The sequence below is a fragment of the Strix uralensis genome, chromosome 4, assembly GCF_047716275.1.
Source record: "Strix uralensis isolate ZFMK-TIS-50842 chromosome 4, bStrUra1, whole genome shotgun sequence".
Taxonomy (NCBI): domain Eukaryota; kingdom Metazoa; phylum Chordata; class Aves; order Strigiformes; family Strigidae; genus Strix; species Strix uralensis.
Window position 1 is genome coordinate 9,663,854 of NC_133975.1, and position 26,400 is coordinate 9,690,253.

A 26,400-nucleotide genomic window follows, 5' to 3' on the forward strand; every position below is an offset into this window, starting at 1 on the left:
TTTTTCAGCGCGCATTTTCCTGTTACAGTGCTGTTTCTGTTGCTTATAATTTTACAGACTTTAATGACTTTGAGCTGGAGTCATGCAGTCCTACCAGTTCTGTTCCCTTGGGTTCGTTTAGCTGTCACTGGTGCTGTTCCTGCTTAGTCAGGTCTGAATTTGACTGTGATTTGCTTTTCCAGCCGGGTTTTTCTTTGGGTCTGGTTTGACTTCATAGGTGGAATCTCCCATGTCTGACAGCAGCTACATTTTTTTTTTTTTTTTTTAGGAGCGTTTCAGAAAATTGTTTTGATACTAATGAATTACTGTTCTACCGAGATCCTCTGGTGTTGTGCATCAGGATTGTGTCCTTTTGCTGCTCCTGTGAAAAGCCAGTTTTTTGCCTGTTGAGAAACTTAACGCCTGTCTACTAAATCAACAGCGTGAGAGACACTGTTGGGGAGGATGTGGGGAGCTCTGCCCGTGCTGTGGGGTATGGTTATAGGTGTTATCCCCATGTTGCTACTGATCCTGGTTAGAATCACAGGTTGGTTTGGGTTAGAAGTGACTTTAAAGTTCATCTAGTTCCAGCCCCCCTGCCATGGGCAGGGACACCTTCCACTAGACCAGGTTGCTCAAAGCCCCGTCCAACCTGGCCTTGAACACTGCCAGGGAGGGGGCAGCCACAAGCTCTCTGGGCAACTTGTCTGACCATGAAGGATGATGTACCTCTTCCCATCCATTTTTTCATCTGTGATAGTTGAGAGAGATCAGAGAATTTTTAGGAACAGTAACACCTCCCCTGGGGAGAAGAGAATGAGCAGCTGAGGGCAGTAACCACTTAACCCCCCACCAGCTGGGTTACTTCAGCTGAGTCTGCTGCTGCACTAGCCCAGTGAAGAGCTGAATGTGAAATGTAACATCTGCTTCCACCTCAATGCACATTCATTTAAAAGCACAGATCTTTTAATAGTAGATACTGGTTTTACTAATGCTTGTAGAGCTGGTAAAGCACAAGTGCTGTGACAAAGGGTGAGGGCTGGCTCATCTGTCTGGGGTTATGCAGCACACCTACTACGTGTATGAATTTTGCTGTTAGGAGACTGGAGACAACAAGGTGGGAAGGTTAAAAGACCTCAGGTACTGATCTCATGTAGCAGTTGAAGCTGGGTCCATTACAGTCGATGGGCATTTCTGAGTGCCTGCTATGCTGGTGAGACCTCAAATGGCCATGAGGACCAGGTGCAGAAAGCTAAACATCACTGAGAAAAAAACCTGATAGGGCAAATGTAGCAAACAACGATTTTAAAAAGAGTTGACCAGCCACACAAACACCTACACAATTTGAAATCAGCCCTGTAAAACATGAATTGCATCAGTTAACCAGATTGTTGAACTGGGCCAACTGCACAGAAGAAAGCTCGGAGTGCCACAGCTCCGTGCAGGGAGAACAGGTACAAATCACACATGCTGCTCTCGTGGGTGGGGGACGAATGAAGGGTCAGGGATCAGGGCAAGAGCTCTGCACAGGCATTTAAGCAGTGGGTCTAGTACTGGCACATCTAGGCGTGCAAAACTGTGCAAGCTGTCTTCTGTGGCTGCAGCATGCTGCTCTGTCTGGCTCCAAAGTTTCACTGGCACAGTTTCATGCCTTACCAGTGTGGCTTGGTAGAGAAAGAAACAATTCCTGTGAGGTGTGGTGGAAGCTCTGAGTTGCTTTTATAGCTCTAGTATGAAGGACATCTTACAGCAGGAAACAAAAGGGACATACTTGTCCAGGAATCAACCATTATTTTAGTTACACCTGTTTTCCCACAGCTGAGAGGAAGAGGAAGGCTTTGGGCTCCCTTTCCTTGACTTGCCCTTGCTCAGACTAATGGTAAAGTTTTGAGAATGAAAAAAATAATTGCATATTCTTGAAGCATATTCATGTTAGTTCCTGCTCAGGTGGAAGTGATTGTTGTATCACAGGAACCTTAATAACTGGAACAGTTGATGCCCACTCAGTTTGTTCAGCTAGCTGGAGAGACACACACATAATTGTTTTTTGGTTTTTTTTCACTGAGGAAAGCAGAAAAGTATTTACTTCTGAATGAAGCTGGGAATTGCAGGGGTAGACTTTTCCCCTCAATCCATTTCAGTTCAGCAGCACAGCTGGGTTGATTAGCACAAGTAGCCACAACTCCAAAATTGAGTTTTAATTTCTCTGCACTTATTTTAGCTCTACAGAAATAGGTTGCTCATAGTTAAACATTTTCCCCATATGTATTGCCCCATGGAAAAAAGAGGTTCCTTGCTGATAGCGTGTCCTAGGCTACCAGCCAGCGTAGACTGGTTCTGTGTGCTCAGTCCCCCCGTAAGTTGTGTGTTGTCCTGAGCCCTGGGGTAGCAATAGAGACTTTAATGATTTCTTGCTATATTCTTGCCTTCTTCTCAGAATTATTAGAAAGACAGCAAGGATTCCACCTGGAAGGTAAGGAATGGCAGTTATTTTCAGATGGAAAGTATCAGGTGACATTTGCTCTAGGGCTTCTCAGGTATTCTCTTCTGGTAAATTGAGGGGGTTTTTCTCCTACATACTCTGCACAAAAAAAAGATTTGGCTAGCTGTAATAATAAATACTCAACCATGGCATTTCAGATTTACTCTGGAAGCTGCAGAGAATAACAGCAGGTTTTAATGAAATAATTCAGTAACTTTCTTTCCTACTCCCATTTGCTCTCTGCTCTGTGGCTCTATTGTTTTCCACTTGACATCTTACCCATTGCTGATCCCACCAAAGGATCTTATTGAGAAATAAGTTTGCTCTATGCAACGCTTACACTAAAGCACAAGAAGGAACTGACCTAGTTAACTTTGAGTCTAGACTGAGATCAGGACTGTCAGGAAAAATTACTTGTCAATTGGGCATAGACATGGAAATAATTGGCAAATATCAAGTACTGTGACATTCTGTTTGTTTGTTTCTGGCAGAAGCATAATCAAGGAAAATTGATCTTAACAGAAGAGCACAAATCTGTTGCTGTGATGCAATATGGCCAGACAAATATGTCCAAATTTAGGTTGTGTGAGCAGACAGTCTCATGGTAAACAATTGATCTGTTAGACCGGCCGTAAAATCCTCGCAGGTTCCTGTGTGGGCTGTTTCCTTTATCCCTCTTCATAGCAAGCTCTGTGACAGGACTTCACTGAGGAAAGCTGTTTGGTGACCCTCAGACTTGTTTATCAGAAAAGCTAGTTAATGGGCCGTTGTCCCTATGTGGGCAGGCTTTTCATAAACTTCAATTTAATCTACTTTTTCTAATTAATACTTCAGATGGCATCTGTTTTGGCAGATTTTTGGACTACAGCCTGGCACCAGGGGATATGGGCCAGTGGAGGAGCTTTCACGCAGTTCCAAGCCACAGCTTGTGAGAACAACCCTCGTCAGCTCCCACCAGGACACTGCAGCCCTCTGGAGATGAGCAGTCAACCAGTGCTGCTAGAGCTACGGCTTTCTCCAGACCCTGCTGTACCTTTCTCCTGTGCATCCAGGCAGTCCTCTCCTCAGGTACCAAGAGAGGAGTTTGATGAGAACAACTAGTACTGCTTTGTCGTTGAAGAAACAGATTTGCTCTCTGTTGTTCATTGTGAGTAGTAACACTTCTATTTTATCTCCCCCCCCCGCCTTTTAGCAACAGTGAGCTGGAGTGGAGAATGGGTCTTCAGGAGACACATAACTGTTGTGCTGAAAACACAAAACCCCATGGATATGAGGCTATAATTCTTTATCCACTGATGGCTTAGTCATCTCTATGATCTGAGATGAAAATCTTGTGTCAAGAGAGCTGGTAGCATTAGTGGCACTTACAGTGGGGTTTCTGTTCATCTACCTGTGCACAGGAGACAAGTCCCTCTTTCCAGCTTGCTCGTCTGCCCTTTTTTCAATCTATAGCAGTAACAGTTGCTCATTTGCATCATAACTGTTGTATCTGATTAAACCTCTCCCAAAACTTTTGATTAAACACTACAGAACTCTTATTTTTCCCCTTTGCTAAGACTACAACTACTACAACTACTACTACTATTCATTGTTTTGGAATGAGTATTCATAGTGTAGCTTCAGGGTGAAAAAGCTCATCCACCTGTTGGCTTGCCCTAATGAGCTAAGTACAGCAAGTGGCATGAGGGGTGCTCCACATACTCGGTAGGTGCTGGTTGTCTTTCATTCTGTTGGTTACAAGGCACACAACAGCACTGATACAACCACCACTGCAGCAGGTGACAGAACCCTGTCCTGCCAGCTGCTGCAGCAAGAGTTATGGGGGCAGGGAATGCTTGTAGGAAACTTGAAGTCTCATACCAAAAGGAAATTGTCCTTTTTCCTACTTTTGGGGCACCCGAGAAATTCCTGTTTTGGAGTCCATACACACCTGCTTCCCAAGGACAAACAACGAACAGCATTATGCTAGCCTTCCTTCAGAGCAAATAACAGCAATATCCCTACTTACAAATGGGGAAAGGATTATCATTTGCATTGAAAGCAGCCAGAAAGACCTTTATTAGAAATCCAGGTTTCCAGAAATGTAAAAATACACCATCCAGAGAACACTGTTGATATAACATGAAGGCGCCCAGCTGCAGTGGAGTGTCTAGTTTTACCAGAGGACAGAGAAGACCAACGCTTACCTGCTGAGAAGATGGCCAGGAGAACGACCATCAGTGGAGTCAGCTGGCAGGAGTCCCCTGCCTTGTAAAGGAAGAGCTCCATGCAGTACGCTGGCTCAGCGCTGCCTGCGGGGCAGAAGGCGTCAGGAGGGCACTTGACTGGGTTCACATCTGGGCTCTGCCCAAGAGAAAAAGTAACTCAGCACCAGCAAAAAGGGAAGACTGCAGAAGGTAACTAATGTGAAGGGAGGTGACACTTAAGCGTTGAAAAAAACCAGAAGACAAATAACCAAGAAATGAACCTGCTATCATTAAATGCCCCTGTGGTGGTACTCAGAGTAGGGTAAAGAGCTGAAGGTGTCATTATACAGCATGTCCATACGTCAGCCCCCCTTGTTAATGGACACACTATCCTCTGAGGTTCCCCTGTGAGACTGGGCAGCACCAAAGGCGGCACAAAGCCAGACTCCTGGTGTTGTAACTTTAACCATCTCCCTCCATCAGGGCTCTATGTTTAAAAAAAGGAAAGATGCTCAGATAAAAATGGCATTAATTGAAGTGTATTTAGCTTGTCACAGGACAGTATTTGTTAATCCAGGCTCTCAAAACCAGCTGATGGAGACTCACAGGGCAGTAGTGATTTTCTGGGCACAGGTCACAGCTCTCCTTGCCCCACTGTAACTGGTATTCTCCTGTCCTGCAGAGCTTGCATTTGTTGTCGCTGGGACCTTTGAACGTACCTAAAATAGCAAATAAGCACAAAATTAAGATCTGAGACTAGACCCCGGGGCCTTTGCAATTACATATGGATGATTCAGCTTTCAAAGCCATAAGGAGAAAGACCATTAAATACTTCATGTGCATAACAAAAGCTGAGCCTGGACTTTGGTACTTGCTCGGTGGCAAAGGGCCAGGACAGAGAAAAAACACTGGGACAGAGGAACTAAAGGATATCTAGGGTCAGATCTTGGCAAAGAGTAAGTGTGAGTCAGAGTACGGTGGGAGATGGGTTCAGTAGTGAGCTCTGGCTTTAAAGCAAAGGAAGGTTGAAACTGGAGGTCAGCAGTGTTTCATCCTCTCTAATTCTGAATTCAAACACCCTTTCCAGCTGTTTGAAACTTGCTGAGCAAAGTTTAAAGCATGGCTCAGTTTCTTAGGCTTTGTAGGAATGATGGGTCACAGAAGTCCTGGATCTCAAAGTGCTAAATGCTCTTCTGTGTGTTTAAAATGCAACTTTACTACGAGAAATCCCTGGTGCTGTCTCCAGAGCAGAGGCTTGCCGTCGGTGGTTGCAGAGGCAGCTGGACCGCTCAGCCCTCCCGCCCGCTCACCCGCCTCACCCGCTGCGGTTTGATGTTAAGACGGTGATGCAAGGAGCAGAGTCATCGCCTCACTTCCCCTCATCGACTCTCCCCTTTGCCTCGGGCTAATTCTTGCTGGGTGCAGAGCATCACCCCCCCACCCCCTCCCCGCTGCTAGCAAGTCTGTGGTTTCCTCAGCAAAGCAACCACCACTGATGAAGACACTTCTTTGCTAGAACTGTATCTAGCTGCTGCTTTCGGCAGCCCTGGCACGCAGGTGACCAGCCTTCCTCTGAGCCATTAGCCATGCTGGTGGGGAGGTGTGGCATAGGCACAGCCTCCAACAGCAGGTTCTAGGCAAACTAGGAAGGGCCAAAAACCCCCAGCACCTTCCCCTCCCTGTGAGGGCAACGGTTTGGTCAGCTGGGGCGTTCGTGATGGCAGGGGCCGTGCCCTCTGGGTCAGATGAGATGAGTCTCAGGAATGAATCGCTCCTGGTGCTGACACCGTGTGTTCCCAGCTGGGCTAGCGCAGCCCCCCACCCTCCGCTGCAGAAGTTACCTGGCGAGCAAGGCGTGCAGTCCCCCGCCGCAGCCTGAAGAGCCTCTTGCCCACCAGGACAAGGCGGACACACCGTGCAGCTGGTGGTGCTGGGAAGGGGAGAGGAGGCAGACACTGCTGTAGGACAAGCACTTCCAAGACCAAACCACCAAAGCCAGCTCTCTTACTTATGCCCAGACTCAAGTCTCCGGGGTCTACCAGGAACTAAGCTTTTGTCATTCTGTGAGTACTCGTGGTGTCTCTCTCCAGTGTGGTTTCTCACATGTCTTAATTACGGCTGTGCACATGATGGCACTTCTGTCCTCTCTTTCATTGCTTATTTACATGAAATTTGCAGGAAGTTGCTATCCCAGAAGGTTGCTATTCCTTAGCAAACTTGTCTAGAACTGGTCAATGGGTACCAAAGGGCATTGGGAGACGGACCTGAGATACAGCCAGGTAAGCCCTGGGTCCAGTCTTGTGGCAGTTTAATCAAAGGTTCAGCAGAGATCTGCTGCATAACACGGGACAAGCGAGTTCAAGGTGAGGTCAGAAGGAAGGGAAGTATTCATGTGCCAATTCACCCACTTTGGATATAAACCCCCCAACCTCCATGCAGGCATCCCTACACGGCAGGGTGCAGAGCCCATCACAAGGTACCCCACCAGCACCTCTCCCCAGCCCTCTCTCCCACCCTGGAGGTAACAGCTCAGCCAGGGTAGTTCAGTTACTGCCTTCTGCACATCTCAACTCAGGATAAACAAACCATCAGATCAGCTTAAATCTGCAAAATTCAGAGCGATGTTCAGCTCGATCCCTGTGCCAGCATGTGTTTGTTTATCAGTGGTGTGCAATGCCCATGCAATGCAGTGGTGTTGGGAAAAGGGGATGGCAGAGGTGGGCTGCAAGCTGATGCTCTACCACCTCATCCCAGGGTACCTCCACACCCAGCTGGGATCCTCACCTCCACTGTACCATCCCTCTCTCACCAGGGCTCAGCACCAATGTCCCTACAGCTGAAGTGGCAGGTGACTTGTCTTCAGCCACTACATTGGGTCTTCTAGCCCAGTAGCTAAAAGAAAACCACCCCTCCCTGTCCACCCAACAGCCAGCATCACAAGCAGACTTCTTACTTGCAAAATGATCCAGGGAGACAAGGCAGACAAAAAGCTGCATTTTCCTTGGAGCTAAAATACCCTGAAAGAGAGAAGAGTAAGGCTTTAGGATCTTCCCTCCCCCATCACTGCCCCAACAGTGTTGTACCTTTGCTCATCTCCATTTTACAAGCAACCAAATCAACTCCCCACAACACACTTCAGGTGGCATTTCATGGGCTAATTCAGGATGTTTGGTGTTCTATTTGTCAAAAGCCCTGAAAGAGTGATAAAAGTTTCCTAATGACCTCTGCCATGCTGAAGGAAGCGTGGGGGGTTCAGGCAGATTTCCATGGTGTTACTCTTGCATCCGAAACCCTGTCAGAGACACCCTTCAACCTTCCCAGCACAACAGGTTGAACTGGAATGAAGGTGAAATAGGTGATCCCAGTCCTGACGCCTGGGTTATTCAGCTGGAGCAGGTCTTTGGCCATGGGAAACCCCTCTGGTCTCCCCAGCCCCTCCAGGGGTTCTCCCACCCTGGGAAGGCTGGGTGTGCATCTCCTTCCCCCCGAAGGGAAGGACACAAGACCCACCGACCAGGATGGGGAGCACAGATGCTCAGCACAGCAATCTGCTGTTTGCTCTCCTTCCCTGCACCACCAGGACCACCAAGGGCAGGAGGACACGTCCTGCACTTGGGCCACAACAACCCCATGCAGTGCTACAGGCTTGGGGAGCTGTGGCTGGAGAGCTCTGTGGAAGAAAAGGATCTGGGGGTTCTATTTGACAAGCAGCTGAACATGGGCCAAGAAAGCCAACGGCATCCTGGCTTGTATTAGAAATAGTGTGACCAGCAGAAGTAGGGAGGTGATAGTCCCCCCGTACTCTGCACTGGTGAGGCCACACCTGGAGTATTGTGTCCAGTTTTGGGCACCTCAATACAAGAGAGATATCGAGGTGCTGGAGTGAGTGCAGAGGAGGGCAACGAAGCTGGGGAAGGGCCTGGAGAACAGATCCTTGATTTTTTCAGGAGCGATAGAAGGAGCTGGGACTGTTCAGTTTGAGGAAGAGAAGGCTGAGGGGAGACCTCATCACTCTCTACAGCTCCCTGAAAGGACATTGTAGAGAGGTTGGTGCTGGTCTCTTCTCACAGGTGATTAGTGACAGAACAAGAGGGAACGGCTTTAAACTGCAACAGGGGAGGTTCAGACTGGACGTTAGGAAAAAATTTTTCCCAGAAAGAGTGGTCAGACAATGAAATAGGCTGCCCAGGGAGGGGGTGGAGTCACCATCCCTGGATGTGTTTAAGGGTCGTTTAGATGAGATGTTGGGGGATATGGTGTAGGGGAGAACTTTGTAGAGTAGGGCTGATGGTTGGACTCAATGATCCCAAGGGTCTTTTCCAACCTGAATGATTCTGTGATTCTGATTCTGTGCAGACCCTTCCCCAGAGCACAAGAAGGAGTGAAATGCCCATGGCCTGGGCACATCTGTGAGTCCCTGCCACACCGACAGGAACCTCTAAAGGCAGGAGAACAGCAGGAGAACAACACTTGGGAGTTCAGGTGGTTTTGGGAAGGTGCCTGATGATGCACAACGCTGGTCACTGCCATGGGGACAGAATTAAGGTGCCTGTGTTCAGAGAGGAACACAGATCTGCCTTACACCCTTCAAACCCGCCCAGATTTGCAACAAGCAGCAGAGGCTGCGGCAGAGCACGATGAAAACAAAACAACCTCCCTCTCCCTGCAAGAAAAAAGGAGCTTTTTAAATTTATAATTGCATGATTTATGGGCCACCCCCACGGACTCCTCTGTGGTCTAACACAGCGTTCAAATTTGCTGCGTAAAGGGAGTGACATACTGCAGCACTGTCACCAGTTAGACTTTTTTCCTCTCAAACTTAGCAAATGATAGCCAAGGTTTAGGTACCAGCTAAACAGTTTGATGGGCAGATTTTCAAAAGAACAGTTGTGCATGTATGAGGAGCACTTAATTTGTGTACAGAATAGCTGCTGCATTGCACGCGTTAATTAGGCTTTTACATAAGTAAATGCTAGTCTGTTTTGAACATGTTGTTACACTGTCTGTGAACACATTGTACCAGGCTCAGATTGCAGGTACAAAGTAGGTCGCTGAAAACCCTGTTTTTAATGTCTGGGGAACGAGGAGAGTATTACACTTAATATTCAGACTGCAGAAGATTGCCTAACTGAAAACAAAGCAAGTTTAGACTAAGTTTTGCCATGAAAACTAGGGGAATACTTTGTTTTCCTGTCACCCTCCTCCCCCTTGTGCTATAACCGAATTTCATAATCTTCTTTCCTGACTTGCCGGAAAAGGCTTTCATTGCAGTGTTAGTATTAGCTTGTTGCAAACAAAAGCCTGACTCTTGAGATCTGTTCTTTTCATTTTAATAAAAATGTCAATAACAGAATGGGAAGAGAACTGCTATTCTATTTTTAGCCTGAACAAAATAACCTATTTACTCTTCAGTGCTTTCAAGTTACCTGGTAATTGCATCTGGCCACGGGAAAAAGCATTGCATAGCCTGATGAAAATGCATTTGGGTTGAATACAAATCAAAGCGTACCTTTCTCACATGCTCTGCAGGCTGCAGCCCCAGACTCATTAGCGTAATGGCCAGGCGGGCAGGGAAGGCATGCGGTGCTCCTTGTGAAGCTAGGAGAGAAGGGAGCAGAGGTGAGTGCTATTTTAGCTCACCCGAGCCTCTACCCACTTTAAGAGGAGAGAGCAGAGCACAGCTCTTTGTTTCACTAACAAGTCTAGAAATAGGGTAATTATAATGAAGGAGTTCAGGCAGAAAAACAACAACTTGAACTCGCCTGAATGTTAAAGGTTTGGTGAAAACAAAGTTTTCTGTATTATTACAGAATTTCTGTATTATTAGAGAAGTCTGGTGGGCTTGGCAGTGTTAGGTTTATGGTGGGACTCCATGATCTTAAAGGTCTTTTCCAACCTAAATGATTCTGTGATTAACACTAAAGAGATCCTCTCCCTGCAGGCTATATGGAAATGGACAGAGTCTGAAATCTGGGTCTTGAAAAATGTGTTGTAGCCAGGCTTAAAAACCTTGGTTTAAAGTCAGGCTCTTAAATCCACACTTGGCAATTGAATTGGAAAGGTGCTTGATGTTCAGCATCCATCAGCGATTTTCAAAGAAGCTGCTCCATTGTTGAAAGTCAGGTCACTTAGGAGTCGAAAAAAAGAGCTAAACCATAGGCAGTGATGTGTGAGAGTCCTGACCTTAAATAACAGGGACTGTGGGAAAGGGGATGTAATATGTTAGACCTCTGGGAGAGGGGGAGGAAAAGAGGGAAAGGCAGAGAAAGAAAAGCAATTGCATTCATCGCCAACAGAGCCAAATCCCCAACAACAAGCATGTGGGTATAAGAATTTGTTAACACACTCAGGGATGCTTTGGAGGAAAACAAGGACACTCTCTAATTCCTTCAGAAACCCCAGGGCTGAGCGAGATTTGTGGAAAAAAATAAAAATCAATTGGAAAAGTAGCAAATGCTTTGCTTAAAACAAAGCAATACAGGGCCTGTGCCAGCCAGAGCCGCTCAAAGCTCAGGGGATGCTGGATTCTCCAAATACCACAAAAATGTTAAACGATCCCATCAGAGCCCTGAGGCCCGAGCAGCTGCCATGGAAATGGCCATGGGCCCGTCGGGCGCCCTCCCCTCCACGTCCCCTCATCCCTCCTTCTGCTGGTCCCCCCTCCAGTGGGCGTAAGCTGTTTGCTGACCCTTTCTGGTTCCCGGCTCAGCGTTGCCCTCTCCAACATCCCAACAGCAGCATTTATGTGGTGGCCTGGGGACTGCTCCCGATTTTTTTTTTTAAAGCACTTGGGAGGTAAATAAATTAAGGCAGGACCTCACAGCACAAAGAGCAAGGGGGGAGCATGGAGGGGAGGATGAAGGAGGAAGCTGGCAGCCCCTCAAACCCAGGGGGTGCTGCAAACACACCGCATGGTCAGGTCACCCTTCCCCACGGCCAGGTTTTGTTCCCTCTCCCCAGGGCTGATCTGAACGGCCGTTCCATGAGGGACACAGTCCTGGGAAGTGCTCACCACCCCTCCTGTCCTTGCAGCCACCCAAGGGACAAAGTCCACCATTTTCTTGAAATGGACATCGGATACAGCAAGGGAAAACCCGATAGGAAGTGGTGAGAGCAGCAAAGCGTGTGCCCCCGCAGCCGGAGGACACTTGTACAGCGGCCCTGGGACAAGGCAGCCTGCTGAAATTGCAAGGCTGGGCTCTGGCTGGGATGTCTTCTTAGCTCTTCCACACTGTATCAGCTAAACACATTGCTTTAGATGCCAGTGACTTAAATGTAACAAGATCCCTTGGAGCAACAAAATAAGGATTGGGAAAGTAATTGAGCAAAGCACAGAGATGAAGCCAGTTGGCCAGAGGTATCCTAGAGAAAAGCTGAGGAGATGAACCCACACATCACTCCCAAGTGTCTCCCCATCATAAAAAAAACCCAAACACATTCCCTCCTAATACATTCAAAATGCTATGGGGGGGGGGGGGGGGGGGGAAAGGGCAACGTGTAGAGAGCTGGAGCTGCCACTGTGAAGCCCTCGGCACAAGGATATCCACACCAGGGTTTCCTGGTGAGGAGAATTCAGCAGTGCTGAAGAGACACACACCTTCCCACCTCCACCTGCCCCACGGGGAGCATATTTGAAGCACAGACCAAAAGCAGACTGGGGCTTTCTCCAGAGGCTGGACAGTCTGTAGGTTAGTTTAACAGGCACGTAACTATTTCAACTTTGCAGTGAATTAGCTCCCTGACCCAGTTTGCCACAAAGCCCTGCAAGCAGCTAAGGAGCACACAGCCTCTCACTGCTGCCACCAAGTGCTTTGCACCATGGGTGGGTGCTGGGGCAGTAAGCCCTGAGCTGATCTTTCTCTCAGGGGTGCAAAACCCTGTGCTTCCCCCTGAGAAACAACCCTAGCAGCACTTTTCTTATAGACCAGAAGAGGAGATTTTGCCAGGCATGAAGTGTTTTGAGAAAGAGCATCCACCACTCCATGTCCAGCAGCTCAGTCACTTACTTGGTGTAATGGCCCTGCGGACAAGGCAGGCACGACAGTTGCCCACTTTCAGGCTGGTAGTGGCCCAGCGGGCAGGAGGTGCAGGCACTGGGGTCTATGCATGAGCCCCCTGTGCAGCACGAGCAGCTCAAGGTGCCTAAATTGGAACAAAAAAGTCAGGATCAGGATTGCGAGACTTGACTTAAATCCCTGTGCTCGTCAGGACAGGTCACTGCCAGGAATGCCGACGTGCTGGGCTGCAACCCCTTCAGCAAGACAGTCCTACAGGGTAGAAAGTGTAATATTAATGCTAATTATGCTGCTGTGCATTGTTAGCAAGCTGAAGAACAGCCATAAAATGATCTAAGGTCTCAAGTCTGTCAATGTGGATTTCTGGTAATTAAGATGACTACTTTATTCTCTTTTGAGGGGCCAGGAGGGTTTTCCTTGTTTCCTCTCCAACATACAAACAAAGGAGAAAAAAACCCCAACATACTCCTTTGGATTACTGATATTTTAGGCTTGCAGGAAGCAGGACTGAAGAGCAGAGGATCTGCCTTAAGCAGGAACAGCTTTTCTTTGAGCACAGGTACCATGGCATTCCCACCAGCCACAAGCTTTTAGCCCGCTCTGCTCCACAAAACAAATCCAAGCTACACAGAGTGATCATGTGGGATTTGCTGTAGCTGCACACAACAGACCTGCCATCCCACTCTTGCAGGATCCAGTCCTTGGTGCTGCAGCGACCAAGGATGGGTAGGAGGAAAAGACCCTGTGGATGAACATCCTGCACATGAGGGAGGTGGGAATTACCTCCTGTCCTCTGAAGATCTACCCTAAAGATCAGAGCTGCTTATTCCTCTAAGTGCCCTGCAGTGGGGGAAGTAAGCAAAAAGTATATGGCTCATATTTTAGGGATTTTTTCTATTTGGGATTTTTTTGGGGGGTGGGGGTGTTTAAAAAAAAAAAAAAAAAAAAGACAACACAAAAAACCAACCATATTACAACATAAATAACTTCTGGAAAAAAGCAATATTATGCACTCCTGAGCACAACAGAGTTTGATGGGGTAGTTTCTCGAGCCAAAGTAAAAAGGTTATTTCTATAGCAGAGATCCTCTTTCAAAGATTCGAGACAGACAGTTAGAGGTTATCCTTATATTTGGCACTGTACCTTAAAATGATGCCCTCTAGCCAATAAACCAGGCTGCGCTTGTGTTACACTTTGTGCCACAACCCAACTGCTTCTTCATCTTACCGGGAGACCAATACAGAGCACAAGGCCAGCAAAGGCCAAGTCTTCAACTTCAGAAAGGTGCAATGAATTAACTCCCACTCCTGCTGCCTGTCCAAGCCTCCAACACAAGAACATGTGCTGGTTTCACCTCCCTTGGCCAGTCACTTTGCTACCTAACGCGAGCGCCAGGGTGAGCAGAGACTCTTACCTTCGCTGGGAAACGTCCCTGGGGAGCAGCGGGCACAGGCTGTCACATTCACACCGCTGCAGTTTGAGGGCTTGGCAGTGGTGAGGAACGAAGCTGCTGACGGGACCCCAGGAGATGTTGTCACACCTGGAGGGGACGCTGGGGTGCTGGTGGATGCAGCCATCGGTCCTGCAGATGCTTGAGAGGTGGCCGTGCTGCCAGAGATGAGGACAGTCACACCCATGGTGGCGGGCAGAGTCTGAGCAGGCTTTTTTGTGCTTGGATCAGCAGACGGCACTGCTGGGGACACAACAAGGTTTGCAGGGGTTGACGCCACGCCAGCCGACAATGCTGCAGTGGCAGTTGGGGGAGCAGAGGCCGTGGTGGCGGTTGCACTGGGAGGTACCAGGCTTGATGCAATGGGGACCTGGGTGGTGGTTTCACTGGCAGGTGCTGGGGTTGATGCAGTAGGGACCTGGGTGGTGGTTGTCTGGCCTAAAGCAATACCTAAGAGAGGGAAAAACATCATTAGTGGCCAAATTATTGTTCTCTCTTCAATGGAGGTTTCCCATTAGATCTTTATCAACTGCTTAACCCCTGTGTCCTTGTTTGATGTCCAGAAACTCCCTTCTGCTATGTTCCATTACAAAAAAATACAGAAGCAAGGAGGCAAACATTGGCAGCATCTGAGCATCCCTGGCACATGGCAGACTTGTCAAGCAATTAAATTAGCGGGTCCATGAGGCCACAACTCAGTAGATGCCAATGTCCAAGAGGTCTGACTCCTAGATAAAAGGGTGTGAGAATTGTCAGTGACAGCTCCTGAAGACAGTTTACCCCAAGATCCCATGACAATATCATTTAAGATGCTTGTCAAGTAGCTGGCTGTTTTATCCCATCTCCGTTAAAGGAATCAGCAAAGAAAAGTCATGGGTTTAGGATTTTGTTTTAAGCCATTCTGGAGATACATCCAATAAGCAGAAAGGAACCCGCAGGCCAAGACTTGCTTGGATTCTGAAATCCCCCATCGGAGCAGGGACAGCTGTAATCTTCAGAGAAAAAGGGTATTACTGCAGTTCAGGTTGTTTTGCCATAATACATAGTGGCCTGAAACATTGTCTGCTGATGAAAGCCATCTCTCAGCACAGAAGCAGGGGAGAGTTCTCCCACTCTCTGAACACAGGAGAGACCTGTAAAACTAAACATGGAAAGTAGCAAGTTGGTTTTAATTTAGCAGTGTGGTACTAAGCAAAAGAAGCAAAGCAAAACCAAAGCAGCCAGCTCCTGCCACAGCAGCTTGGGTGAGAAATGCAGGGAAGGGATTTACTCTAAAATAACTGCAGCTTCTGAAAACATCCAACTTCATACAGCATCAGTATACAACTGTGGCTGATAACATGGCATTTACATGCTCTTCCAACCAGCACACATCTGCTAAGCCACCATAGCAAGAGAGCCTGCTGAAATCAAGTGGCCATTGGCATGGAAAGTAAAAGGACTATTTTAAGAAATTGCTTTATGGGTTTTAAGGAGCCCAAAGAGCACAGCTGACACCCGAGAGTGGGATGCGGATGAGGAAGGACACGAGCAGGATGAAAAGCTGGGGACACAGAGGGGCAGCACCATCAAGTGGTTGCAGAGCCACTGATCTCTGCAGGCTTCTTCCCAAGCCCACTTCTCCCCCTTTGACTCGTCTCCCAGTTTTGGCTACACCATGAGAAGCTGGGCACCACGGGTACCAGTGCTTAGCACCACCATGGTATGAACAACAACAGCGTGCAGACCAAGCTGACTAGTAACTCTCTACAACAAGATCAGGACACTGAATAAAAGAGTCCTTACAAAGTTGCGATCACATGGAGAGAGCTGGTTGAGAGTGCTCCCTCCTGTTGCATACTGCCTGCTTTGTACTCTGCTGGGAGTGAAAAACACATCTTTCTGTAACTATTGAGTAAAGCAGCAGATGAGCACCCAGCTGTCTGGGCCACTGCCCACGTTTTCTTGCTGTGGCCCCCAAAACAGAGACGCTGAATTTAACAGTGATCATTTTGTGGCGTGCTTGTTTTTCCCAAGCCCAAATCCAAGTGACCTAGAGACGCCAGCACCGGTCCTAAGCAGGAAGAGCAGCTCTGCAGCACCCACAGAAGACACCAGTGCCTCAGCTTGTGCCTCGACCCAGCACAGAGATGCCCAATTTCCCTCATCTGCCTCACTTGCCTGAAGGGCTGAAGTCAGTCTGCTCTTTCCTTGTGTCTGGCAATGAGCCAAGTCAGTCCCGGTTTTTATTAAACTAATCTCAAAGTAAACACTAGCAGTAAGTCAAGAGCACCTTCAAGTTCTCCTGGGAAAAGCTCTCAGAAGGACCACTGGGATCAAAGTCTGATCTCCCACACAGCAGCCTCACCCCCATGTTTGCTCAGCTCTGCCAGCCAGAGACACCACAGTGGATTTAGTCACCTTGGACTAATTTTGTTGTTTTGCTGGCTTTTTAGTGGAATATTGCCTTTTCATAAGCGTTCCTTGGTTGGCTGGTTCTGGTGTTAAGTGGCGGTACTGTTAAGATGGATTTTTTTAAAAAAAATTGAAAATACCTTTTCATAACATTTTATTAAAATAGCCATTAAAAAGTTGCTTGCAAAAGTTCAGTAGCCATCAGTAGCTTTCAGCTGCCAGTACTTTGTAAATTGATTTAAACGACTTCTAGAGAAAAAAGCGAAGTTGGAAAAAACAGTTTTGAGCAACTAGTAAAAATGGGTGATGTTTTCTTTACCAGTTATAGTATCACAGGTGTGAAAAAACAATATTCAAACAACCTTAGTTGCATCAGACCATTTTCTCTCCTGCACTTACACAACCTACACCAGGAAGTAGTGACTTTGCTTTCTGGAGACTTTTTTTCTTTTAGGGGCACTATGAGTCAATAAAAGTATCTCCAGGGACACTTCAAGGAGGGGTCATTTTGCGTGACACCTTGGCACAATGTTTCACTCCAATAGCCTTGAGGATGTCAGGAAAAGTTTCTGAACTCTTAACTACAAAGCTAACCCTTCCTGACTTAGAAGGCAGGCAGCCCTGCAGACTTGCGAGGCACACGGACACCAGCCGAGAACTCACAAAATGCAGAAATAGGGTGGGACGCTCCTTTATTTTTTTTTCTTCTGTCTTGCACAACTGCACAGCCTGCCATTCTGAAAAACTAATCACTCAAGTCAAATAAAATACAACAAAGTCAACAGTTACAGATCTACGTGAAGATAATCATCATCTTCGGTGAATTCAACAGGTGAATAACTGGCTCCTGAAATGGAGAGTTTCCCCAAAGTGTTTAATTTCATGAGAGTGGCAGACTACAGCTAGTACCCTGTTGGGTGCCCAGGCTGCCCTGGATGCACGCAGTTAAGATTAGGCTCAGCAGGTAATTGCTCTGAGCAGTTTTGCTCCTTGCCTAGGAACTCTGTAAAATGCAAATTGTTCTAGCAGAGCTGATGGGTTCATACTCCAAAAAGGGAGATGACTGCAGGGCCCCCAGCAGCCTCTGACCCCCTGAATGCAGGTGGTCTGCAGTGAGAAGGGAGCAGGACAGCACCTCACCTTGAGGAGCTTCAGTTGCATGGGGCCAGCCTTGCCCTAGAAGGTCCATAATCTGAAGTGCAACAAGTTTTGCAGATCCCACATAGCAAAAATATTAGCTATAAGAACATAGATTTTTTTTTTTTTGATAGGTAAACAGTACAAAGGGCAGAGAAGAACAAGGAGAGGAGTCATGATTACAAAAATATTCAGGCATTTTTATATGTGCTCTTTCTCTTATAAAGACCCACTTACCAAAACACCCCAAGGAAGTGCACATACTGGGGCATCCTGTTCCTTGGGGTTTAAGATAAAGCCATGAAGAGGCCACTGCAAATCCTCAATATGCAAAGTAATAGGGCTCTATTTTTCCTCTTTTTTTTTTTTTCATGTAAAAGCAAGTTTTTATATTTACCGTATTCAGCCCACTTCCAACACTGCCTATCTTTCAACACATTTCCTTTCCTGCCTTCCCTCTCCTCTTGCCCTGCCCTTCTGCAGCACCCCAAGACGCTGAAGCCCAGTGCTTTCAAAAGCCCATTATGGTTTTACCCACCTTTGTACTCAGCCAGCAAAGAGAAATGCTGCTTCAGGAGGACTTACCTGTTAAACACGCTGTGGTTAAGCTCCAAAGCAGAGGAGAAGGCCAGGCACTCATTTTTCCCTGAGGAGTAACACAGCTTGTCAAAAGGCAAATCAGCAGCTAATCTCCTACACCCAACTGTTTATTCTCCAGTTTTGTGCCCAAAATTGTCACCTGACTCTGATCATGCGGCTCAGTCAAGTCAACCTCCCCCAACAAAGAGGGTTTTATATTCAGAGACTGCAACAGGTCTTAAGACATTACTAGCCCTCTCAAAGCGTAGAGCAAACTAAATACTGAGCAGAAGAGCAAATCTAAGCCTCTTCTTGCAGTGTGCAGAAGTACATGCAAGAGAAGCGTCCTGGAGGAAGTGATGGGCTTGTAGAGAGGAACAGGCAGAGCCATGCAGGAGCCCTGTGCCTGGCTGCTGGCCAGCCCCCCGTGACCTTGTCAAGTGAAAGGATTTCATTTTTTCGACACCCAGGATTTCCTGCAAGAAGAAAAACAAGAAGAAAAATAACCCCAGAAGCGTCAAAGCAGCTCCCATTTTAACTGAGACCAATCATGCCGTAACCAAAACTCACCCTCTGTGAGTGTAGAACTTTCCCAATCAGTGTTTAATTCCCCCCTTGTTGCCCCCAAGGTGTCAAACTTGATGCATCAAGTTGTTGTGGTCGGGCTCAAATTCAACGACCTTGATGATAATGATTCTGAAGGGAGGGCATTAAGTGCAGTGAGGCCCCATCCCATTTTCCATGTGTTATCTGGTGACTATCCTGCTTGCTCTTCACACCCTGAGGCTGGGTCCTCCTGCCTGTGCTGCCCAAGGACAACATCCCCGTGGTTTCCTCACCTTACAGCCCTGCTTTGAAAGATCCCCTGTTGCCCCATCTGTTAGCAATCAGCACTGCTGGGCCTCCACAGCAATAGAGGATTTCCTTCTGCATACAGCTGAATTGCTGGCTGAACATGAGCCAGCAGTGTGTCCAGGTGGCCAAGAATGCCAATGGTATCCTGGCTTGTATCAGGAATAGCATGGCCAGCAGGGACAGGGAAGGGATCTTACCCCTGTACTCGGCACTGGTGAGGCCGCACCTCGATTACTGTGTTCAGTTTTGGGCCCCTCACTACAAAAAGGACATTGAATTACTCGAGTGTGTCCAGAGAAGGGCAACGAAGCTGGTGCAGGGTCTGGAGCACATGTCGTACGAGGAGCGGCTGAGGGAACTGGGGTTGTTTAGTCTGGAGGAGGCTGAGGGGAGACCTCATCGCCCTCTACAACTACCTGAAAGGAGGTTGCAGAGAGCTGGGGATGAGCCTCTTGAACCAAGTAACAAGCGATAGGACAAGAGGTAATGGCCTCAAATTGCACCAGGGAAGGTTTAGACTGGATATTAGGAAGCATTTCTTTACAGAACGGGTTGCCAGGCGTTGGAATGGGCTGCCCAGGGAGGTGGTGGAGTCCCCATCCCTGGAGGTGTTTAAGAGTCGGGTCGATATAGCACTTAGGGATATGGTGTAGTTGGGAACTGTCAGTGTTAGGTTAATGGTGGGACTAGATGATCTTCAATGTCTTTTCCAACCTAGATGATTCTGTGATTCTGAATGTCCCATCTCACACACATCACATCCCCCCCCCCAAATTCAGGGAACACCTGGCTACTCACATAGGACTGAGGATGCTTAGCATGCAGAGCCCCCCACAGCCACATGCTTGGTGAGCAGATCAGGCACTGTCACATGCTGCCCCTGTCTTTTGTGCTCCAAGATCCTCCATAGGGCTCAACATGGTGAGTCAACAGTTCGTGTGCTCCAACCCAAGCCCGCAGGCTTTCCTCGTCGTGGCCCAGGTGGGGTCAGTTTGGCATCACACATGATGCCCTGACAGCATCATGCTGCACCTGTGGTTGCTCCCCCACTTTCTGTGGTTTCTCCCCTACATTGCACAGCTGCTGCATGGGCCAGGAGCTTGCACAAGGGAAGTTTCTCACACAATCCCTGCCTGCGCAGCCCAGCGGCGCTTCCTGCACGAGCTGCAGAGAGACACAGCCCCTGCTATGGGAGATACAAGCACCCACCAGCCCTGCTCAGGGACCTTCTCTGGTACCCACAGCTCTGTCAGGGACACTCTTGTCCTCCTGTCTCCAGCAGCAACACTGTCATGGTAGCTGCAGGGAGACAGGGCAGCCTCAACCCCAGTGTCACCAGTTTGGGTGGGTATAGGTCAGTCACTGACCAGCTGGCTTCCACTGTCAAATATAAACTTAACCTGAATTGCTTACTGCTAGGAAGCAAAATATCAGACTTAAGGACACAGGCCCAGGCCCAGCACTCCACACGGCAGCCCAGCTAGTGGGCTCAGGATCTGTGGTGGTGGACAACTTCTGCATAAGCATTGTTGCAGGATGAAGCAGCCCTGTGCACTGATAAAACACTGACAGCAACTCTCCAGTGAGATTTATTGTTAGAGGAGCTGATGGCAGATCAGTCCACTCTATACCACAAACTGCACCCTCGTTTGTGGAGGGCCTTCCCTACACCCCTCAAGTCCCAGGAGCAAGTCACACATTTCCTGAGCAGCTAGAGCACACACATACACACACAAACTGGAAAAGCACTTAAGAACTGGATGTTGACACTCACCACTGTGACAGTACTTTCACTTGCAAGTTTCAGCCTAACACACGGAAGAGAAAGGGAAATTGCATCTTAATCGCCTTCCCATGCCTCGAAGCCCCCTTTTAGGATAAGCTACCAGAGCACAGCTGGGAGCTGAGGTGGGCTCCTTTCCTCTCAATTGTTTTAGCAACAGGGCAAGTTGGAAATACTCTTCTGACAGGAAAAGTCTGATGCCACTTCAGGGCAGAGAAGTGCACATCAGTTCACTTATAAACTCCTAACCTGCCCTGGCTTGTCTCTGTTGAGATTAAATGCTTTTGCTAGTTGGTTCACAGAGAATAAAAACCAGTGTCATGGCTGATCAAAAACGATGTCCTAGGCTGGCACAGGGCCCTCTTCTTGTCAGTTCAGTTTCTCTTCCACAGGCGGTGAACCCTGTGTCCACAAATAAACCAGACACTGCCCTGCACCCACAAAACGTGGCTGGCTCCTTACAGGGCAGAGGCAGCAGTGGTGACGTTATTCCCAAGAACATGGCATCCTGCTCAACCACGCTAGCAGTTTGAGCTCTCATGCGTTGTCTAGCCTGGAGAGGACAGCTGTTGTCCAAGGCTGCCCAGAACCACACCTCCACACAAACTGGGCAAGGAAGTCCCATTAGAGGTTTCATCTACTGAGGGCAGACTTGGATTTCTGAGCTACCCAGGCATTACAAACCTGAGGGCCACCACAGGACCCTGCATCAATTCGCTGCAAGTCATCTGGGTGGTAGATATCCAAGTGACCTGTCTGTTTACAAGGAGAGCTACTTATTTTATAAGAAACACTGAGCAGGAAGAGTCTTAAACACCAGCCCTCTTTGCAATGTCAAGTACAAGCTGCCATCACCTCAGCTTTTGTTAACTGGGATGCAACAGTAAGTGCTGTGGGGGTGAAAATCCCCAGGTGAGGTCCCACCTGCAGTGAGGATGGTGAAAAGGAAAGGAATGTATGAGTTGAGAGTCGATGGACATACCCATCAGCTGGAAAAGGGTAACAGTCACGGGGTGAGCCTCTAAGGTCAGAAAGTCCCTATTAACTGCCAGCAGATGAGAGCAGAAAGATCACTTCATTCTTGTATCCTTCCCATGCTCTTCCCATGATTATCCACAACTCCACTGTCACTGCTAGGGTCCTGGGTGTAACGGACACTTGTTCTAGTGCCAAGTGACTGTCATCACCAAGCTGAGCAAGCTACTGCAAAACTGTCTTGTTCCCATTATGCCAGGGGAAGTGATGGTCCTCGGTGTACTGTGCATCCCGCTATTTGACAAGACTATGGCCCTTTGGCAGTGTTTGCACCCTATTGCTGAGGTAGTACCTGGGGGGCTGGGCTGCAGCAAGGCTGGAAAGAGGAAGATACTCAGACAAACTGAGCTGGCTCCGACAGATAGTTTTCTTGGAAAACAACTTTTCTTCCACCAATGCAGCTTGCAAGTCATACCAAAACCTGGCTGCATATAGAAGAGGTACCAGCCAGCGCATGTTAAAAAAAAAAAAGGCACAGAAGAGTTCCTGACAGCCATGGGGTGCACTACTCCATGGGCTGGGTTGGGAAGCAACTGGGAATCCAGAACCCCCTTTCAGATGCGAGGTTCTTCCAAGTCCCTGGTATGTAAATTGGGTCATTAAACAGCACATGAGCTCAGACTTCAGGAACACAGGTCCAACGGCCACCCAACAGTCTGAAGTCAGCAGTGTAAGTGCAGCTTATCCTCTGAAGGCTCTTCAGTAGCTCACCTGCAAAAGCGTGATGAGCACATGCAGTGGGTGCACCTCCCAGGCAGGAGGACCTCGGCTACAGAATTATGGCCAGACTTCTCAACAGTTCTAGGCAGATCTTGAACTTAATGATCAGGAAGGAGGCACCGGGAGCTTCCTTCATTTCAGGGAAGGAGATAAGTTCTGCCATACTGTGCTGCTCCAGAACGATACTGAAACCAGCTTTGTGTCCAAGAGGAGGGCCAAGATACTCCTACACAGGTAAGAAAAAAGCAAGGCAAATCCATCAGCGCTCCTGAAGAAACGCACACATTGTGGTGCTCTGAACAGACATTAAAACTTGCACCTGACCAAACGGCCACATGATGGCACCACAGCTTTGGGGAGCGAGGACAATCACTACACTTCAGAGTCAAGACTAAAACCCTCCTAACCAAAAAAAGGTAGTTGCTGCTCTTCTCAGACTGCACCAGTAGAAACCTCCATCATCGGTGTTGTGTAGATGGAATAACAAAACTCATGAAAGGGAGCTGAGGGAATTTAAGTAATAAAAAGAGTTATAGTCACTTTGAAACAAATAACGCAAACCTTTTTTTATAAATGTGTTTCTTCCATGCTTGGATTTAGAAGGCAGAATTAAAAAAAAATTAAGAGATAGCCAAAGGAAAGGTGCTGCAGCAGAGATCTGATGGTTTATCCAACCATGATAATATATAAACTAAGTACAGAAATTTGTTGTCTCACAAGCAGGACTGAACATTTAATTCTTAATTAGTCCCCATCAGTTAAAGAAAAGGCCTTAACACGTGAAGAATTCCAAAAGGGACCAGCGTGTCTTGGGTGTAGTCAGCGTTAAGGATGCAGGTCAAACCCATCTAGTGCTCTAGGCAGAAAAATTATACAAATTGGTCAGCTGCCTTTAGAGCAGAATACAGAACCACAGAATCGTCTAGGTTGGAAAAGACCTTGAAGATCATCCAGTCCAACCATCAACCAACATTAACAGTTCCCAACTACACCATACCCCTCAGCGCTATGTTGACTCTACTCTTAAACACCTCCAGGGATGGGGACTCCACCACTCCCTGGGCAGCCCATTCCAACGCCTAACAACCCCTTCTGGAAAGAAATACTTCCTAATATCTGGTCTAAACCTTCCCTGGCGCAATTTGAGGCCATTCCCCCTTGTCCTGTCGCTTGTTACTTGGTTAAAGAGACTCATCCCCAGTTCTCTGAATACACAGAGTAGAAGTATGATTTAATGAAATGAAGGTAAAAGGGAGTAAGTGTGGTTATCTGAAATGCAACTCTCTAGGATCAGAGACAGCTGAGACACCAAGAGCATTACCAAGTCAGGAAGGCCACTCAGCAGCAGCTGGAGACTCTCTAGCACATTGCCCATATTCTTGTTGTCCTGTGGGGATTTAAACCCCTGAACATCCAAACCAAAGATGTTGTGTTTTCAGTCCCAGGGCTGGCCAACAACCCACCTCCTTCCTGAAAAAACAGCACATATAAAAGGATGGGGCCTCCCAACAGTGCTCCAGCTCTGCAGGATTCAAACCACGACCCAGAAAAACGGACTCTGTGGAAAGGGAGATGCATTTGTCAATACATAGCTCAAAGAATCTCAAGGTAAAGTGTCTTGCCTTTTCCTTCAAGTCAGTGCTCATATACACACATTCATACTGCGGGCAGCTTTCAGCCATCAAAAAGTACCCAACAATACGTTCATACTGTGGGCAGCATGAAGTGCTCTGGTAATGCTTCTTACGTTTAACAGGTCTACAGCTCCAACTGTGAGCTCGCCAGGCCTCAAACTTTAGGAATGCTGACAGGACAGCTGGTGGTTGGTGACAGTAAATCAAGGGGGGGATTTCACAGGCACTGAATCATAGAAGACACAGAAAACAGAATCTGTTTAACTCAGTGGGACAGCTTTTAACGGACATCACCAAGGTCTTTGCAGAAGAGACCGAAATGTTTTCCAAGAGTTATGTTGCACCCAAAAGAGAGGCAAAACATTTAATACCCAGTGCCAGGTAGTGTTGCCTCTGCTGTCAGTGCCTGTAGCATTTGGGGGAGGGAAGAAGGAAACAAGGTTATCTTCCATTTAGGTACAGCTTGGGTCCCATCCAACAGCTCTGGATCAATGCAATGACCCCAGAATTTTAGCACAAGCAAGATCAGTTATGAGAGCTTGCGTCTCCAACTCTCCTGCATGAAGAAAATAATTTTTATTGAAAGAGGAAAAAAGAGAGAGACTATGGACTTTAATAACACAAAATGATGGATCAGACACTAGAACCAAACTTACATGCTACTGAGGGTTTGAATCAACCACTCTTAGAGAAACAGATTGTTTTTGTTGTCTGTGAAATTTCTACCAGGAAGGAGTAAGTACATTTTAATACCAAATGCTACTTACCAAATGTTCTGAGAGCCAGATGAAGGAATCTCCTCAAGTTCCTCAGGAGAAGGTCTAGTACCATGCAAGTGTCCTGAAACACAGCAAGTTCTGAAAACAAAGTTTTGATGATGAAAACACCACTTTTTTGCTTCTTGCCTTATTTTTCCCTTCCTGTTCTCAGGAGAGCCTGTACGTGCACACCTGCGTGCACAGGGGCAGGGAGCAGAGTGAAGTCTGAGACATTTTAGGTTCTGTCTAAAGGCATTAGGAATACAGGACAGCTTTAGGACAGTATCCTACACTAGTCTGGCCAGGTCTTAAAGAGGTCAATGTTTGGTCAATCATCAGTCACAAGAGTTAGTACTAAAGCTAAACATGAAAAAACCCTACATGCTTGTACCAGCTAAGCTTGTCCGAAATGTCTAGTGACACAGAGATCACTAAAAATAGGAGTCTGATTCTGCAGAGGCCATTCTCAGAAGGCTAAGTGGCACATAACATGTATCAGTGAGTCACTCATTTGGGCACCAGGAAGCCTCTTTTACAGAGCAAGTGCCCTATGAAATAACAAACAAAACGTGCATCTCAACCAGTTCTCAAAGCTTTGTCCCCAGTGTTCTACCAGAGCAGATGACCTGGAACTGAATTCCCTTCCCTGCTATTTGATAAGGTCGATCCAAAGCAGAAAAGAAAAACCTCAGACTATGTCTGGCACTGCACCAGCACAGGCAAGTAACAGAGCCATGTCACATGGCTGTACATAAGAAAATTGGACTGAGGCCAGCCACACAGCCATATAACTCAGCCTTCATGTTTATCACAGGATAAACTAGGCCATAGAAACAGTATCTCTGAGCATGAAAACAGTTTCTAAAAAAAAAAAAAAGGCAAAAAAACAAGGCAAAAAACCCAACCAAACCACCAAACCCAAATCAAAGAACACCCACCTTCTGCAGCACTCTAAAATTGAGAGAAGCCACTGTTGCTGTAATTCAGCTAAAGAACGTATTAAAAAGGAAAAGGGTTTATTCCACACTTTCATACGACGTGGGCCATCCACAGAACCTGTGCATGGCATACCTTCCTCCTACCATCAGGTCTAGTCCGGGGCTTAAGTGCTTCAGTACATGCACACCCGCACACTGTGGAGACACATCACCCAGGGTTATTCAGCTTTCAGTGAATCCGCCCAGAAAGCAAGAGCAGGTATTTTGGTAAACCTCCTACTCACAAATACCCTAACCAGCAAAATTAGCATATGTCAACTTTGAAATGCATCTACAGAAGCAATGTGACATAAATCTAAAATGGATACACATTATCATGCAATTTGGCTGTTTGGTCTCAGGCTAGTGGTACTGTTGTGGTACTCATCACCAGTTCAACTGTTAGTACAATACGC

General features: G+C 47.4%; 1 protein-coding gene across 7 annotated transcripts; it reads right to left on the minus strand.

Annotated features, from left to right (window-relative positions):
- Positions 1 to 923: 923 nt before the first annotated feature.
- On the minus strand, positions 924 to 26,354 carry LOC141942425 (uncharacterized). Of its 7 annotated transcripts, XM_074865590.1 has the most exons (12): positions 25,946 to 26,354; positions 25,017 to 25,106; positions 24,079 to 24,173; positions 18,229 to 18,289; positions 14,077 to 14,562; positions 12,654 to 12,789; positions 10,157 to 10,245; positions 7,601 to 7,664; positions 6,489 to 6,577; positions 5,254 to 5,366; positions 4,648 to 4,804; positions 924 to 2,445 (listed from the first exon to the last, which is right to left on the minus strand). In XM_074865590.1, exons 2-12 carry the CDS (start codon positions 25,078 to 25,080, stop codon positions 2,294 to 2,296), a joined length of 1,506 nt encoding a protein of 501 aa, XP_074721691.1. In that variant the 5' UTR covers positions 25,081 to 25,106; positions 25,946 to 26,354; the 3' UTR covers positions 924 to 2,293. The 7 variants fall into 7 exon arrangements, with proteins under 7 accessions (XP_074721691.1, XP_074721690.1, XP_074721695.1 ...); XM_074865589.1 differs by having other exon boundaries at positions 25,017 to 26,354; XM_074865594.1 differs by lacking the exons at positions 25,017 to 25,106; positions 25,946 to 26,354 and adding an exon at positions 22,607 to 22,841 and having other exon boundaries at positions 23,937 to 24,162.
- Between the last annotated feature and the right edge of the window lie 46 nt (positions 26,355 to 26,400).

Excerpts from the sequence above, each read along its gene's own strand:
- LOC141942425 (XM_074865588.1), bottom strand. The coding sequence starts at position 24,297 with ATGGCTGAAAGCTGCCCGCAGTATGAATGTGTGTATATGAGCACTGAC. Across the intron at positions 14,563-18,228 it reads AACCACAGCGTGTTTAACAG|GTATTGCTTTAGGCCAGACA; the intron begins GTAAGTCCTCCT and ends TCCCTCTCTTAG. Across the intron at positions 10,246-12,653 it reads CCGCAGGGCCATTACACCAA|CTTCACAAGGAGCACCGCAT; the intron begins GTAAGTGACTGA and ends CTTCTCTCCTAG.